This window comes from Lepisma saccharinum, chromosome 12, assembly GCF_977018435.1.
Source record: "Lepisma saccharinum chromosome 12, izLepSacc3.1, whole genome shotgun sequence".
Lineage (NCBI taxonomy): Eukaryota > Metazoa > Arthropoda > Insecta > Zygentoma > Lepismatidae > Lepisma > Lepisma saccharinum.
The window spans coordinates 39413343-39431364 of NC_139240.1; the positions used below are offsets into that span (position 1 = coordinate 39413343).

The 18022-nt window shown below is 36.4% G+C and overlaps 1 protein-coding gene across 1 annotated transcript in view; it reads left to right on the plus strand.

The window, feature by feature from the left end:
* Positions 1–387: 387 nt before the first annotated feature.
* LOC145996306 (ionotropic receptor 75a-like) overlaps positions 388–18022 on the plus strand; it is a 47972-nt gene continuing 30337 nt past the window's right edge. Inside the window, exons 1-5 of the mRNA XM_083132738.1 lie at positions 388–443; positions 3430–3554; positions 11975–12142; positions 13559–13794; positions 15445–15653. Of these exons, the coding sequence (XP_082988864.1) occupies positions 411–443; positions 3430–3554; positions 11975–12142; positions 13559–13794; positions 15445–15653 (771 nt within the window). The 5' untranslated portion in view covers positions 388–410. The remainder of the gene's footprint in view (positions 444–3429; positions 3555–11974; positions 12143–13558; positions 13795–15444; positions 15654–18022) is intronic.

Here is an 18022-nt window from a genome sequence, read left to right on the forward strand (position 1 = left end):
ATACATAAATAAATATTCATAGGTATATTAAAATGACAATTCTATGTATCCCTATCCGCCCCTATGGTCACACCTTGCCTTTCCTGCGTTGGTATTGGTGGAATTCAGAAGTCACTATCTATTTCCAGTGCTCCAAAAGTTTGAGCTTCTCTGAGAACTACAAGTGGTTGATGCTCCACAAGAAGAATAGAAGCAGTTTTTTTGAAGCAAAGAGCCTCGACCCATACAAACTGAATATGGATACTGAAGTGACCATAGCCAGGGAAGAAGACGGTTCCAGGTTTGCCTTGAGCGACGTTTACAAGACGGCCTACAACGCAACTACAAGGGAGCTTAACCTCGGCTACTGGAAGCTAAAAGAAGGGATTGTGGTAACGGCCTCTGGATGGAAGTACGAGAGAAGGACAGACATGTACGGGCAGAGGCTTTCGATGATCGTTGTGGTAAGTTGCAGGGTGCAAATTAGAGGATTTATTTATTTATGTAACTTTAGTTCTCTTCAACTTTTGGCTGATCACCAAGATGAGGATGAATGATGATAAGATGAGATGGATGGATGGAGGAACAATCACAAATATATGCTGTCTCAACTCAGGATGTTCCAATTCAGAAACTGCGATGAAAGTTCCCAATTCAGGAACTGCGACGAAAGTTCCCAATTCAGAAACTGCGACGAAAGTTCCCAATTCAGGAACTGCGATGAAAGTTCCCAATTCAGGAACTGCGACGAATGTCTCAAATTCAGGAACTGCTACGAAAGTTCCCAATTCAGGAACTGCGACGAAAGTTCCCAATTCAGGAACTGCGACGAAAGTTCCCAATTCAGGAACTGCGACGAAAGTTCCCAAGTCAGGAACTGCGAAGAAAGTTCCCAATTCAGGAACTGCGATGAAAGTTCCCAATTCAGGAACTGCTTCGAAAGTTCCCCATTCAGGATCTGCGACGAAAGTTCCAGATTCAGGAACTGCGTCGAAAGTTCCCAATTCAGGAACAGCGACGAAAGTTCCCAATTCAGAACTGCTTCGAAGGTTCCCAATTCAGTAACTGCGATGAAAGTTCCCAATTCAGGAACAGCGACGAAAGTTCCCAATTCAGGAACTGCTTCGAAAGTCCCCGATTCAGGAACAGCGACGAAAGTTCCCAATTCAGGAATTGCGAGGAAAGTTCCCGATTCAGGAACTGCGACGAAAGTTCCCTATTCAGGAACTGCCTCGAAAGTTCCCAATTGAGGAACAGCGACGAAAGTTCCCAATTCAGGAACTGCTTCAAAAGTTCCCAATTCAGGAACTGCGATGAAAGTTCCCATTTCAGGAACTGCGACGAAAGTTTTCAATTCAGGAACTGGGGAATGCTTGAAAAAGTACTGTGCTTTACGGCGAGTTTCCTCTTTTCTCTAATAAATTTTGAGTATATTTCAGATCATATGCTTGTAGGTCAGGTTAGCAGTTACACAGACATGCGCTCCCGAGACAATTAGGACTTCCTGAGTCGAGAAGACATATCACTAAAAAAATCCAACCGGTAAAGACTAATTCCTGAGATGGCACTGTTTTCATTCGAATTTCCATAGTTCCTGAGTTGGGAAATTCTGAAACCTGAATCAAACATGTAGAAACGACATAACACGAGTCTCACAAAGGATTATACTGAATGTAAATCCAGACGAGAGAGCCTCGTATGTCTTCAAGAATGCAGTCCAGGGTGTTCTACTTTGAAGGGATGATGAAATTTGGGAGTCGCTAGAAAGGGCAACCTCTTACGCTCCCAAATTAAAGGAGGAAGGTCCGTAATCAAATGGGGCTAGAAGGCCTTCATAAATTTGCCTAAGCCGCCCTAAATTTTCAGAGCTAATTTGAATTTGATACAAATGAAGAATTCAACTTAATAATTGTATAACAATGGGAGTTAATTAGTTATTTTACAACCACATCGTCAAAATTCTCTTTTCATTACTATCATTGAGAATCTGCCGTCTTTTTCAAGAAATTGAACAAACTGAAGAATACTACACCGTGATTCGTAGGTCCGTAAAACATTTTAGAAATTCACCACATATAATTTATATAACGGATTGTTGCAACTCTGTGTAAGAATGTCTGAAGATGAAATAGCGAAATATGGACCAGCATTTCCTGGACTTTGTCTCGTATTAATAAATGCAGCGTTAACATTTCCCACCACTGTGACGGTAGAAATATGCTTCTCACGTTTGTGTGTGTGTGTTTGAGTACAGGGCGATTAATATATTATATTTAATTATATTAATTCTTAATTTAATTATATTTAATAATATATTTAGCTGAAACATTAAAGAGTAGCAAACTCATATTCAATGTGAAGCAGAGAATTTCAATTTATTTTCTTTTTAATAAATAGTGGTAACTAATATATTAATAGTATTTTCACCAGGGTAAATAGTTGGAAGTAAGAACATTAATTTTGGATAATGGGTTTGCCTGGCCTCATTTTTCACTTGTTCTACCTTATATGTAACCATATATAGTAAATGACATCATGTATATTTTTGTAATGTACAAAAATGTCTACTTTCACCTCTTCTATGCTAATATAATGGGTAGTAAATATTTATTTTATTTATTTATTTCTTGTTTTCGATGGCGAAGATAAGGCACAAGCCTTTTCTACAAATTAACCATCTCTACTTTACATTATAGAAAAATTGATTATAACTGCGAAATATTAAAATCTAAAAACCTTAGAATACCAAAGAAAATAAACACACAAGAAAGAAGAAGAAAAATAAACACAGGAAATGCATATACACAGTAAGAAAAGTAAAAAAAATACGCGTAAAACATAAACATACATACATAAAAAATACTCAAATTACAGAAAAGGCAGTGGGTGTTGGTCCTACAAGTTTACACGAAAGGTTTAATTTTATTTTATTTTCCTGTTTTCAGTACTGGTAAGTTGACCCCAGAAGATTATTTCTAATATTTTTCTAGTATTTTAATCTAATATATAAAAATGGATGTAAGTGTGTATATGTGTGTGTGTGTGTGTATGTTCCAGCATAACTCTTGAACGCCTGGAGCGATTTCAACTAAACTTGGTACACATATCACTTGCAATCTTGAAAGGAATACTGTGGATGTATGACACCCCTGGCACCCCTAGGGATGTGGGTGGGAGGAGGGGGTGACATGTAAAAATAATAAAAAACGACCGATATTGGTGTGGAATCCTTAGTTTTCGGGGTCGCTAAGATGAATAGTGACACTCCCAATGCCGTTCAACTACAAGTTCATTTTACACTATAGTTAGAATTCATTATTTTCCTGTCTAATAGAAGATTCGGATAAATAAATACCTGGGCAATGCCGGGCAATCAACTAGTACTACTATAAGTGTCAATTTATGCATCGGTATATCTATTTTTGTTGAAATTAACATTTTGTGTTGCAGATAACAGCCACTCCTCTTGACAACTTGGAGGATCGTCTTACCAGCACTGTAGATATGGAGAAAGACACAATGACCAAGTTCAATTTCGTCCTGTTCCTACATCTTAGAGACATGTTCAACTTCACGTAAGTGCTGTCACGTATTCCTGCTTTATTTCCTCCTGTATATTATCAACGTGCGAATTAGAACTCTCTTTTTTGGATGGCGTTGCTCAGATTGCATTTCTTGGTAGGCAAGAGGTAAAATCGCAATGCTATGTAATAATATAATCCTTAGACTTGACAAATACACTAACTACAACAAAGTATAATTTGAAGAACTCTATATAAGTTAGACTTTTTCACTGCCAAAAAGATTTTCATATTCATCCACTTTTATTGCAGTTTGAAATTAGTTTTCATTTATCCTTGTCATTGTGATTATTTATTTTCATTATTCTTATTGCATGCTAGTTTTTCAGTTAGAACCGCAGTGCTCCAATAGGTAAGGCATCTCGGAGACTTTGGTTCGATTACCAGGTTTTACTCGTATATATCAGGTGGGAATTTTTCCAGAAATGCACCTGCAAAAAGCGGCACAAGGCCTCCAGAGCAAGATGCTGATCACATTACCTCCACAGTGACCTAGATTTTGAACCAATGTAGTTTTACATTGTGACGTTTACAAGTCAATTATTTGCACGATTACATTTCGTTCATAAATATTTGAAACTAAAACGCGAAGGTGAAGATACAACTTCTATAGGTCTATATATTAGTGAAATAACTGAGCAATATGCAGTTCACTATTACCTATATTTCCATTTTTGTCAGACACACTACCACATAATGACTATTGATTCTCGTTGCTATAGCAACGTTAGAATTCCAAATATCTCGTTTATACAGCGTAGAGTGCAATGAATAACATAAAACATAATTAACGTTGTACAAAGTAATAATTATACATTTTTTAAACGTTAATATAAAGTGATTTTTATAATATGAAATTAATAACTTCAATAAACATATAATTATATTGTGCGGATTCACAGGACCGTCACAACATTCCCCTCCTCCGGGAAAATGAAAACTACGAAACAACGAGGAGGAGTTTTCATTTATAAATCAGTCAGATGTGTATCAACATAACTACAACAAAGTTACAAATTGACAACATTATCTGACATTCGACAACAACGTGCACATAAACAGATTTGTGCCTAACAGGTAATAACAAATCAGAACATAATACAACATTCAATTGTACAAAATAATAAACAGAATGGTTTCATTTTTTCAAGTATCTACTCTCATAAATTTAATTCTCAGACAAGAGTTGATTTCTCTTTTCTTCCGAACAGTTAAACACTCGAAGATTTGAAAAGTTCACCTTGTCATAATATTGCTTTTTCATTGTGTAAAGAATTGCATTATTGTCCTTAATTTCCTTGACAAGGAATGGCCCAATATACAAGTTGAACAATTTATGAATCTGGCTGTTAATTTTGGAACTAACTTGCCTATTTTTTATCATAACCAAATCTCCTGTTTGAAGTTTGATCGAGTTCAATGCATTCTTAATCTTCCTACTTCTTCTAGATTGTCTAGTCCTGATTTCTGCTAAAAACAATTTGCGTTTCCATGGCAAAGATTTAATTTGTTCTGGCCAGCTGATTTCTTCAAAAATTGAGTCCTTCATATCTTCATGTAAGAAAAGTTCACTAGGAGATAATCCGGTAACTGAAGAGCATGAATGATTTAATAACTGAATAATAGAATTTATTTTTGGATACCAACTGGTGTGATTATCATTGCAGAATAATCGCAGTAATCTAACAATCTCCTTATTGTACCTCTCAATAGGATTAGATTTCGGATTGTATGTAGTGGTAGTAATATGCTTAATTTTTCTTGAATCCATGTAGGCTTTCCACTCATTTGATGTAAATTGGCTTCCACAATCTGATAATAATGCATTACATTCAGGGTAATGTTTAAAATATTGTTCTTCAAAACGATTGATAATTTCCCTGGCAGTCGCTTTTCTTAACGGATAAATCATAACAAACTTTGACATAACGTCTACAATTGAGAGGAGATATTCATATGTACGTGATCTTGGTAATTTTCCGATTAAATCAATAGAGAGGAAATCGTGAGGTTGGTGAGAAACGACGTGATATTCATCTCTCCGCAACGGCCGACCTACAATCTTCGTTCGTGCACATTCTAAGCAATCTTTCAGGTAATTTCTAATTGATTTTCTCATGTCCGGCCAAAAATATGCCCTTCTACAAGCTGCTAAAACCTTCTGATAACCAAAATGTCCATTTAAATCATGCATTTTGTGCAATACGAAAGGTATAAGCTCGCGTGGCACTACAAGTTTACAAATTTCATCTGAATTTGGTTTATAAAAAAGAATTTTGTTGTGAAGAAGATACTTTGAAAAGTTTTTATCAGTTGTACTATCTTCCAGGTGAGAAATTACATTATTGCACTTTTCATCTGCTCGTTGAGCTTTTAACCAAATAGAAGAAGTATCATCTTGTGAATCTTCCACAATTACTTGATTGATATATAATTTATCATCAAGTGCAGAATAAGTAGTACAAGGCGGAAATCTGCTCAACGTATCAGCAATATTATTCGAAACTCCTGGGACATGATATAACGTGAAATCAAAACACTGCAGTTTGAGAGCCCATCTCGTAAGACGAGAATTAAGTGATTGTGCAGTTTTAAGCCAAGACAACGACTTATGATCTGAATATAAGTTGAAATCAGTTCCTTGAAGATATATAGCAAATTTCTCCAGAGCAAATAATATAGCTAAACATTCCAATTCGTGTGTACTATATGTAATCTCTGCTCCTCTAAGAGCACGACTACCATATTGTATGACACGAATTTAATCATTATCAACTTGCCAAAGTACACAACCCAATCCTTTCTGGCTTGCATCAACAGAAACACAAAACCTCAACACAAGGTAGGGTTGACTCAATGCTGGTGCTGAAATTAGAGCATTCTTTAATAACAAGAAAGCTTCTTGACACTGAGGTGTCCAATAAAATGGCACATTCTTGCGTAAAAGATGATATAATGGACTAGCGATATCTGAAAATCCCTGTATAAAACGATTCCTCCAATTTGCCAGTCCTAAAAATTTGCGAAGTGACTTTTTGTTTTGAGGAACAGGAAACTGTAGAATAGCTGAGTCTTTATCATGATCGACCTTAATCTCGGAACCAGACACCACATGACCCAAAAACTTAATTTCCGTTTGGAAAAATTTGCATTTGGCAAATTTTATGGACATATTCGTCTTCTGCAATGTCTGTAGAACATAATCAAGATGTTCAAAATGTTTCTCTATTGTTGGGCTAAATATTAAAATGTCATCCACATATATCATCAGAAGTGAATGAGTCTCTGGTCCAAACACCTTATTCATTCTTTCAACAAAAACAGAAACAGCTGATTTTATACCAAATGGCAAGTAACAAAACACGTGCTGTCGTCCTCGATATGAAAAAGCTGTGTACTTATATGAGTCGGGCGTAAGTGGTATTTGAAAATATCCACAGGAGAGATCAATCGAAGAAAAATATCTTGCACCCTTAAAATGTTGAAGTAGCTCGTTTATCGGTTCAACATGGGTAAGTGGTAAAATTAAATGTTGGTTTAGGCGACGAAAATCCACCACTGGACGCCACTCACCATTAGATTTTGGGACGATATGTACTGGGTTTAAATAAGGCGAAGACATTTCTTTAATTATTCCCCAGGCTTTCCATTTTTCTAGTTCCTTTTCTAACGCTGCTCTTTTGGCAAACGGTACTGGATACATAGGTGCCTTCATTGGTTCATTTGTGTCTAGTTCAATTTGATAAGGTTCTACGAATGCAGATCGGGGTCGATCAGAAAACAAACTATGATATTCTATTATTAGATTCTCAAGCTGAGACTGCTGCTCCGTGTTGAGTGCTTCACACGACCGCACCTTCGTTGTGATCTGATCTAGAGAAACGACAAGTAAATTTTCTACTTCTTTCACTATAGTAACATCCTCCATCTGGCAGCAATCCCTATCAGTTGTGCTTTTGCTAGAATTTAATGGCTGAACCAATTCGGAACCAGTAGACGCCATCAAACTAATTTCGTTTCTTCTAAAATCGAGTTCAGCTTTGTACTGCCTTAAAAATGGTATCCCGAGAATTAATTCAGCATGCAGTTGCTTTAATACAAACATCTCCAAAGAAAAAACTTGCGAGTTAATTGAAATACTTATAATCTTCCGACCAGCAACACGAAACTTCTGATGTCCTGCAAACGGCAATAACTTAAGTTGATCCACTGTATCCAGTTTGGCACTCGGAATAATTGATTTTATACTGCACCATAATTCATAACTGACTAAATTACACTGGCTTCCACTGTCGATGACACACTGTATGGTAATATCGCAAACTGTTCCTGTGATCAGAGGTTGATCAGTAATAGGAGTAGGTATACCAGTATCATTTAAAATCCAAGTAGGTTCATCTTCGTACCAATCTAATTGAAAAAATATTGAAAGTGGATAACAATGATCAACTTCAGATAAAACGGAATTACTTAATACAGCATACTGACAAGTTGTGCCTATATTATCACTACGATATGATTTAGACGGACCCTCCATTATGTTAGTGCGAGCAAACTGGTCCACGTTCAACCGCGACGTTCGTTTAATGTTGCTTCAGGGACAGAAGAAATGAACTGTTTACAAGAAGTTTCTCTTGGATCGAAAGATGGAGCATTTTCATTTAATGGAGTATTCGCCACTGCAGTTGCATTGCAACTGTTTCCCGTTGACAACTGAGAAGACGAATATCCGCAATTGGCACATACACTGCATGGTTGGAATGAGAGGAAATTATTGTTAGAGAACTGAGAGTTAGGACCAGTGTAAATTGCTGTTGTTCTTGCTCGTTTCTGGCATTGAAACTGTTGCTCATAAATGTACCATTATTGTTGAAGTATCGTGAGCTTTGTGGACTTCTATTTTGCCGAAAATTTTTAGTTCCTGCACCATTACGTCTGTAACGATTATATGGTCTGTTAGTTAGGTTAGGTTTCCCAATATTATTATTTCTATTAAATATCATCGTCTTTTGGCTGGAGTTTGATTGTTGTTTTTCAGCAACAAACGAAACATCTGTACGTGGAATCTTAATTCTTTTATTTTCATCGCTAGAAGAAACAAAATGAACACTATCATTACGTCTTACGTTACGTCTTGAACCTTGATTTCCATTAGCTTCATCATCGTTCACAAACGATGAACTTTTAGCAACACTTTGAACTCTCAGTTTTGCCCTTGCACTATTATTGTCGGTAAAACTTTTAGAATTATTCCCATCATGTCGGAATTTTTTTTCACGTACATTATCATGAACATTAAAACTCTTGTTTGATCTTGAATTCACTAAATCCAACCTCTTTAGTAACTCAATTACATCATCCATTTTAACTAATCTAGCAGCTAATATTGTTTGTGCAATAGATGTGGGCAACTGATTGATTAAAATATCAATAACGTCTGCATCATTCGGACGATCAACTAAATTATAATATGCTGAATGCGTACGAATAGCAAAAACTTCCATACTACTCGTCGATTTAGGATCATATTTACGACTTGTAAGTTCAGATAATTGAGCCTGAGTTAACGAATAAGACGTGTAGTGATTCAGAAATTCGTCAACAAACTGTTTGTATGATGTAGACGAATCGACATGAGTATTATACCAACCTTCTGCAGGTCCTTGAAAACAATTAGTAATACATTCAAGCCTTTGCATGTCAGGAACTTGCAGTAAGTCTAAGTAGGACGTTAAAGTTTTAATAAACTTACGTGGGCTTGATTTTTCAGGATCTCCAGAATATTTAGGAAGAACAGTAAGTTCATTCAATCTTACCAACCGTCGAGGTTCTTGAGTAAGCGAACGCATACAATTGTCAGGATAATCACATCGATGATTCTGTGGATATGCTGACTTTTGGTTTACTTGTCTCTTTCTTTCCTGACCAGAACCATCAGAATATAAAGAACGGGTTGATTGACATTACTAGTTCTTACTCGATTATTTCTAGAACGTTTGTGTCTTTGTGAAACAATGCGATTGTGTTCATCATCAGAAACATCACACGCTTTAGAATCAGATGATTTAGGAGAGGTTAGGTTCCGTGCAGGAATACCAGGTTGACAGTTACTATTCACATGAGAACTGTAAACTTGTACAGGATTACTTGATTCAACATTAGTCGAAATATTAGATGTTAACTTAGTAATATTTTCCTCACATGCTTCCACGCGCTTAGTTATTTCGTCCTTGCTCACAACGGCTTCAAGTCTTTGAACTTGCCGAGACAACCCTGAAACATTTTTCTGGCATTCTGTAATCTGATCATTCAAGCCAGCAAGTTTATCAGAATTCTCTGTACAAGTAGTGTTGACTTCCTCGATTTTCTCTGTTAGTCCTTGCACTTCTCTTTCCATTTCCTGATGTAATGAACGTGTTGCTAATTTGCAGGACTCTGCAACTTCAGCTAATTCCTTTCGTAACGATGTACTCAATTCGTGGAAGTCAAGCTTGAGTAGTTGCTGTGAATTTTGAATTTCCTGTTGAGATTCCCTGATTTTTGTAAACTCAAGCTGTTGAGACTCTTGAGTTTGCCTCATTTTTGTAAACTCAAGCTGTTGAGACTCTTGAGTTTGCCTCATTTTTGTAAACTCAAGCTCTTGAGTTTGCCTCATAGAATCTTGAGTTTCCCTAATTTTTGTAAATTCCATCTGTTGTGACTCGCTGATTTTTCTTAACTCTGCCAGCAGATCAAACATTTGAAAAGGAACATTACTTTGCCCCGTTGACGTCTCTGCCAGCACAGAAGGACGAATGTCAATTTCTTGAACATTTTCCTGACTTCTTTTCCATTGCACAAAAGCTTCAATACTGAACGGATCATAAGATGAATCACAATCTCTACAGAAATAATTTTCATTTGACTGGTATAATTCCCAATGCTTATCGGACAAACCCAAACATTGTAAATGATACCAATGGCCATAATTTTCACAAGCTACCAACCTTTCCTTGTCGGGATCTTTGCAGCACTTCACCATATTCATGGCACCATTCTTATTTTGTGATTCATCAAGTTCATCACCACAATTGATAGATCTAGCTGTAAGACTTGTTTTGGATCTCAGATTATAAGGATTACTTGACGCGTACATAATATAAATTTATGTGCAAACTAGATTCACGAGAACAATGGTGTAAGTTAACACGCAAAACACATCACTCAAGATCGTGCTGATAATGTTCCACAATACTGGACCACCAATTATACTGTGACGTTTACAAGTCAATTATTTGCACGATTACATTTCGTTCATAAATATTTGAAACTAAAACGCGAAGGTGAAGATACAACTTCTATAGGTCTATATATTAGTGAAATAACTAAGCAATATGCAGTTCACTATTACCTATATTTCCATTTTTGTCAGACACACTACCACATAATGACTATTGATTCTCGTTGCTATAGCAACGTTAGAATTCCAAATATCTCGTTTATACTGCGTAGAGTGCAATGAATAACATAAAACATAATTAACGTTGTACAAAGTAATAATTATACTTTTTTTAAACGTTAATATAAAGTGATTTTTATAATATGAAATTAATAACTTCAATAAACATAATTATATTGTGCGGATTCACAGGACCGTCACAACATTTACTTATTAATTCACATCCTACATTCTTTCTATCAAAAAAAGATTACAATTTACTTTATATATTAAATTTTCTGTTTTTATATTTTTCATATTTTTCGTCTTCGTCACTTCTTATTACTCATGTATTTTTTTAGAAAAATTCTCTACTTTCTTATTGACAAGGGTTGGTTATAAGAACGGCCCAAAAGGTCAAAACACACTTCACTCAATTAAGACGATTAGTATTATTATAATAATTTTTTCTCTCTAACTTAGAAGGGTTGAAAAGGTACGATTTTGTACAGGTTCCAAATAGATAGGCATTTTTTTAGTAACATCTTATAAAATTCCAACATGGAATATGACAAATAACTCGATACTAATAAGGTCAGAGGTTTAATAGCTAAACTAGTGGAAGATTACAATATGAAATACGATGACATACGAGATTGCAATGTCTATTATATTAATTTAATTCATATATTTAATTCTGGATTTGACACAGTGTTGTACTTGGTTTTTAAACGTGCTCATAACTTTGATAATGATAATAATTACTTTTATTATTGCTACAACAAAGTTAGAGGCTTGGGACCAATGCAGCTAGCAACGCGAAAAACTTCCGATATTTCATTTCCTTCTTTCTCAAGCAGGCCCAGACTTATATTTGCTTGAGAAGACTTATGTCACGTTGCATAATAATAAGATGAGTTTCTAATGGCCCTTTATGCTGGAGAAAGAACAGCCGACGCATCATGTCCCATTGAATTGCGGCTTCTTATATTCACAGAATAGTGCTTGTGCCGACCGAGTCATGGGGATACAAGTGGAACGCCTCCTTCGATGGGATGGTAGGGCTGCTGGAGAAGAGAGAGGCCGACCTGGGCATCACGTCCCTCATCATCAAAAACATCCGCCTGGAAGTCATCGACTACACGGCCCAAACGTGGCTCTTCAGGTAAATATCCCTTCCATCAAGATTATATAGAGTTGGGACATGTAGTATGTCCTGTTCATTGATAGTAGAAGGGTGGCGGATGAGGTCATTAGGAGGCATCATTATCAGCATTGTTTTCTCAGGCTGTTGGTTACACTAATGACTTGATTTTCCCCTCGAGAAAAAAACAAATGATCCTTGTACATTCGCCTTGCTTAGAATAACTAAAGTAAAAAATTCTGTAGATCGAAAAGATTGAGTGCAAAATACGTTTTCATAGTGTAGCACATAATCCAAAGAATTAGTAGTTACGCAGTTTTCAAAATTACAAAAATGAGATTTTTTATGTGACACTAAAATTACACCTAACTTTTTAGAAGTTTCTCCTGAATGAGGTGTGTACAAATCCTGTATATTTGAGGGGGGTACGCGCATATATTCATTTTAGTAACCTAACTGTGTGTGAAAAACAGTTGTACTGGATACTCACTGATTTAGTGGAACTACAAAGGACATAATACTGATAATAATAATAATATAGTAATAATATACAGTCTGTAACAAACTAACTACACCACCGCTATAAATGAGGGCAATATTGAAATATGTTTAAATTTAAATTGCCATTGTAATAATGTGCAAAACAATGGCAAATTGCACCTGAATTTTCTGTTATTTTTGCACTGCTGTCTTTCATTCCAATCTCTGGCAACAGGTGTCTCTGCCGTCTGTGTGCAAATGACTGCCGCCTGTTCCTAACGTGCAGCCGTGTTTACTGATGGAAATCATGTGAATAGTGGGTGGAAGATCTGTGTAATGGATTGTTACCAACTGCTAGAGATTACTTCTCAAATGAGAATTTAGATTATTTCATCTTCCAGGATGACAATGTTCCCTGCCACAGAGCCCGTGCAGTGAATGAGTGGTGTTCTGACATGGGTATTAACCGATTATGGTGGCCACAAAAAAAATGACAAAAGGTCAATATCCAGGCTTTAATTACTAACAGACATCAACATCCAGGCTTTAATTATTAACAGACATATAAAACAAGTCCCAGGATTAATCTAAAGTAAAATAGGAGCGGCATAATTGTCTACATTTCACCTAAAACACAGTTTGCGTTCCATTGTGTTAAGTGGTGCCGTTATTTTGTTACAGACTGTATTTGAAATACACTTTGGAATAAAAGTATTATTGCACAATAATAATATGATAATAATTATCATAATCTATTATTGTTATTTGTATTCAAGTTGCATCAACGGGCTTGTCTCTCGTTAAAAAAAATCTGGCAATGCTCATAGAAGTAGTTACAAATAACACTAACACAAATTCAGCCGAACGATCCTGGGAGAAATAACAAATATGATGCAAGAATCCGTGTTTTCCTTGCTATTGTTAAGAGTAAGGTACTTATTCTGTTCTTGTTTGCAGGCCATGTTTTATCTTTCGCCACCCGAGCAGTATGGGTGTGAGAGGGGTCTTTCTGCGTCCATTGGAACTTCCAGTCTGGATGTGCTTGCTCGTGTCTTCAATCCTCATTGTCTTCGTTATGAAGATAGCCACGTGGTACGAGTTCAGACTCTTCTCCGTGGAGCCATCGCAGTCAACAACTGAATCTACTTGGAGCGCTTTGGTGGTTCTGACATTTGGGGCGATTTGCCAACAAGGTAAGAGGTTTTCTTCTGTTACGTCACTTAACTATCATGAAGTTTGCACTACCCAAGAGGCTAGATTTCGCTGCTAGATTTACCAGTTGGTCTTGGACAAGTGGTGTTGTACGTACTTCCTCATCTGCTAGTTTTCGCCTCACACGATACATACTTGTTGGTAGACAAGGTCTACCAAGGCAGAGCACAAAAGCTGAAAAGATGGACGAACAACTTCAGGAAGAACGTCATAGGGGAATAGCTACTACTGCTATTTTCATTACAATTGATAAAATTAAAGGTTTAAGAAGAAAAAGGAAGGCATGGGTTAGAAATTGGACCGAAAGAAAATATGGCAATCAAGATGTACTCAGCATACCTTTTAATGAACTTGGGTATGTATACAATTACATGAGGTTCTCAGGATTCATTCATAAAAAGAAAAATATTTTTTGTAATAATAAAGATTTTCGTTATATGCTAATCGCTTCTGTCGTCTTATTACTATTATTATTATTAATAATATTGTACATTCTAATCATCGCCAGTAGTCAAAAGTGTCAGATATGCGATGTAAAACAAGAAAATCAAATATAAATGCTAGGTTTCATTGTTGATACCCAGAAAACCTCGAAATAAATCTAGATTTCATTTGGTTTTCCGACATGTTTGACTAATCGCGGAGATGAGTGATGATACGCTGAAATTATTGAAGGACACTCAAAGAACACCCACTCCCAGTCGGGATTCGATCTCGGGACTCCTGGCGTCGTAGCGGGCTGTGATAATCACTATGCCACTGTGGAAGTATATTTGCATGATGCTTTCCGTTTAGCCAAGAGAGGGAGGGAGTGGATGGTGGGTGCACACTGCTTCCGATTTCATTACCAAGATGTGTCAGTGTTGAAGCACTTTCATGACGACAATTATGGAGATATTTGGGCTTCGTTCTAGATCAATGGCTCTCAAACTGTGGTACATGAACTACTTGAAGGCGGTATGTGATCAGCTCGTAGAGTGGTTTTTCATCAATGGAGTACCTTAAAAGCAAGTACCGAAACGGACTACAAGCCGAATTTCCGCTTAAAAGTTTCAAGTGCACAACCAGACATCAAGAAACTGTGTCAATCTATGCAAACGCATCCTTCTCACTAGAAACTCTGAGGATTTACAATAAAAACTCCAAAATTGTGCTTCACAGTTTGATTCAAACTTATTTTTGTTCTTTACTTTTCAATAACTCTGGGAAAATATGTCAAAAATGAATGTTTTTTATATACTTCTTAGCAACATGTGTTTCACATTTTTTTTTAAATTATCATAAAGATTGTAAAAGTAGGAACATTTAGTAAAATTAGAAACGTGGGATTCTAATGTTTATTTGTTTACAATCTTTCCACATACAGCCCATATGCTATTTTTCTCTATTGCAGATACACGCCATCAACATATCAAAAAATCTCCACCTATCAGATAAAGAAATTCCCCAAAACCCAATATTCGCAGAATACATTAGACATTTAGTTACCACTAAAAGGTACAATGAGGAAAAGTTTGAGAACCGCTGTTCTACATCAATCAGCCAAAAGAAAGTCGCTTGGCAGACCTTAGACCTTAAGCGGTTGTTGTGTCATGGGAAAAGAACCTTTACAAAGCTCTGTTTTACTTCAGGTTCTACAACGGATCCACAAATGTTTCCCGGTCGCGTTACGTTCCTGCTGGTGTTTGTACTCGGAGTGATGATCTACTCTTTCTACACGTCCAGCATAGTCACCTCCTTGCTTCTGGCTCCTCCAAAGACCATCACCACCCTTGAGGCCATCCTGAAGAGCCCTTTGAAGGTCGGGGTAGAAGACATCATCTACAACAAGGACTTCTTTGCTGTGAGTATACAAGCTGTGTCGGAAAATTAACCGTCTACTTGGAAATGAGGCTTCTTACTTGTTTTATTTACTGTCTGTACAAGTATTTATTCTCAGTATTCCAGTATGTATCCTTAAAAATACTATATTTGATGGGAAAAAAAGGTGCTCCATTGCAGAGGTGAACATCAAAACAATATAACACGTAATAGACTGAGAATTAAAAGAAAATAATCATGATTCAACGTAGTAATCATCTTTCAAAATAATGTTTCCGGTTTTAAATTTTTAGAGGCCGTTATGGGCATGAAATTTTTTTAACATAGCAACTGCAGCCCCATTACTTATTCAATTACTGCATCCCAGGTACTTGTAAAGAGTAACTATCCAACCATTAGTTAAAACTAATTATATAATCAGGGAACGGATTTATATGTACAGAAAGGGTTAGACATATAAATATATATTTAGTTATATTAATCAAATTATGGTACTAAATATTTGAATTTGAATTTGAATTTAAAATTGTGTGTGCACCCTTCACATTATACGGGGTCCAGCCCCTGATCGTTACAAATAACAACTCTAACGTTGCAGAACTAAAATCATAAAATATTAAAATCTTCTGACTTTCGTTAAAAGCTGAGGCTGTAAAGGGGCACTCAGCACACACAAGGGCAAAATAACAGGACAATACAAACAAAATTATACTGGCCATGGAGCCAGTCGCCAGAGCCTCGCTAGTCTTCAGTCCAGGGTGCACTAACGTGGAAGTGAGGTTGACATTTGGGTGTACTACGTGGAAGGTCACCCCTTACACCACGGTACTAAATATGGATGTACAATTGTGAAAAATGACAATTTTCATTAAGCAAGTAGCTCACCTAGCTAAAAAAAAATACCTTGCTTACATGGCATTATTTTCGTGGTATATGGTGTTCAATGCTAATATTCCTTTGAAACTCGTTTTCTACAGATCCGAAACCAGAGATAATTTTGAGGAAAATATTAGATTAACTGTGATGCAAAATCCTAATATAAAATAGGCTGTGCTATATTTTCTTTCACCAAAACAGTTGATTACCAAACTTTCTTTATAGTGCTGAAACGTGGATCTCCTCCCTGTATTGCCCCTAAAGACAGATTTATGTTGACTGAAACTGTGTTCAATACGTGATGTAAAATATGCAATGGATTTCATTGGAAAGCTTGAGCTTGCATTCTCTAGTATTGACAAGAATGTTAAAATAAAAGATTCTCTGTCTATTGTCGAGATACAAAATGAACAGAGAGTACAAAAGGAACAGAATAAGACGAACGGAAAACTTTGGTATTTTACACAAGAAGAAAAAATGTAGTGATAGCATGAGTAAGGAATATATGTCTGAAAATATTTGCAAATATGGAAATCATATCTCAAAATTATGTAAAATATTTACTAAAACCTAAAACGAGGGTCACTATTTATATTTTGAGCCTTGGCAACACTGATTGAAGTTAGGCGCGATTTGACGTTTGCACAGAATCGTCTGGCATTATTGACCATTTCAAATGTTTTGTCAATATAGCCTGACAAGTTAAGTCCCGATATGCGCAGATCGCTGCAGAGCACTTCATATTACGTCATCCTCCCCACCACTTTTCTACTCACTGGTCTGGCGTTGAGAGTACCAGTGGTGCCAACTCAGCAAAATTAAGCTAAAACAAATATGACAAACGATTTTCACTGTTTAGCGTGACGGTGCATGCACGCTCCTATTATATCAGTGGTTCATTTTATTTAATACGGCCTTTGAAAATTGTTACGTACCCAATAGGACCAAGTAATGTGAATAGTTTGCCAAAGACGAATAGAGATGGCAGCACCAGGCGTGCAAGGTTAAGAATTGGCATAATATATATGAATAACTATAAATAAGAACAAAGGAAATTGGAAAGATGAAAAACAATAGAATATATTATAAGAAGACAAAAAATAAATATGAAAGAAGTAAATTAATATATATATCTTATAAATCAAATCAATGATCACATGTAAGTTAATATGAAAATTAAGGAAGTCAAAGCACTGATACAAGTTTGTGTCTTTGAACAGATATTGCATCTGTTTGGTTGATTTACCATTCCCGTAGCGGAAATTTTGTTTACATCAGTGGCGAGCGCGTTCTGATCGACGCCCCACAGCACTTTTTGGTTGCGCAGTTTAACTGTAGCACCTACTTGGATGCGCATGTCAATCGGCTGCACCAAGTATACACTCTGTTGTACCTAGTTAGTGGTGGCGCGTTCCAATTGCAGCCCCAAGGGAGGATATTAGTATTATTCCCAAAGCTTGGAGGAAAAAGTTGGAAAAGGATAAAGGAATTCGTAAAATAGTCAAAACCTAA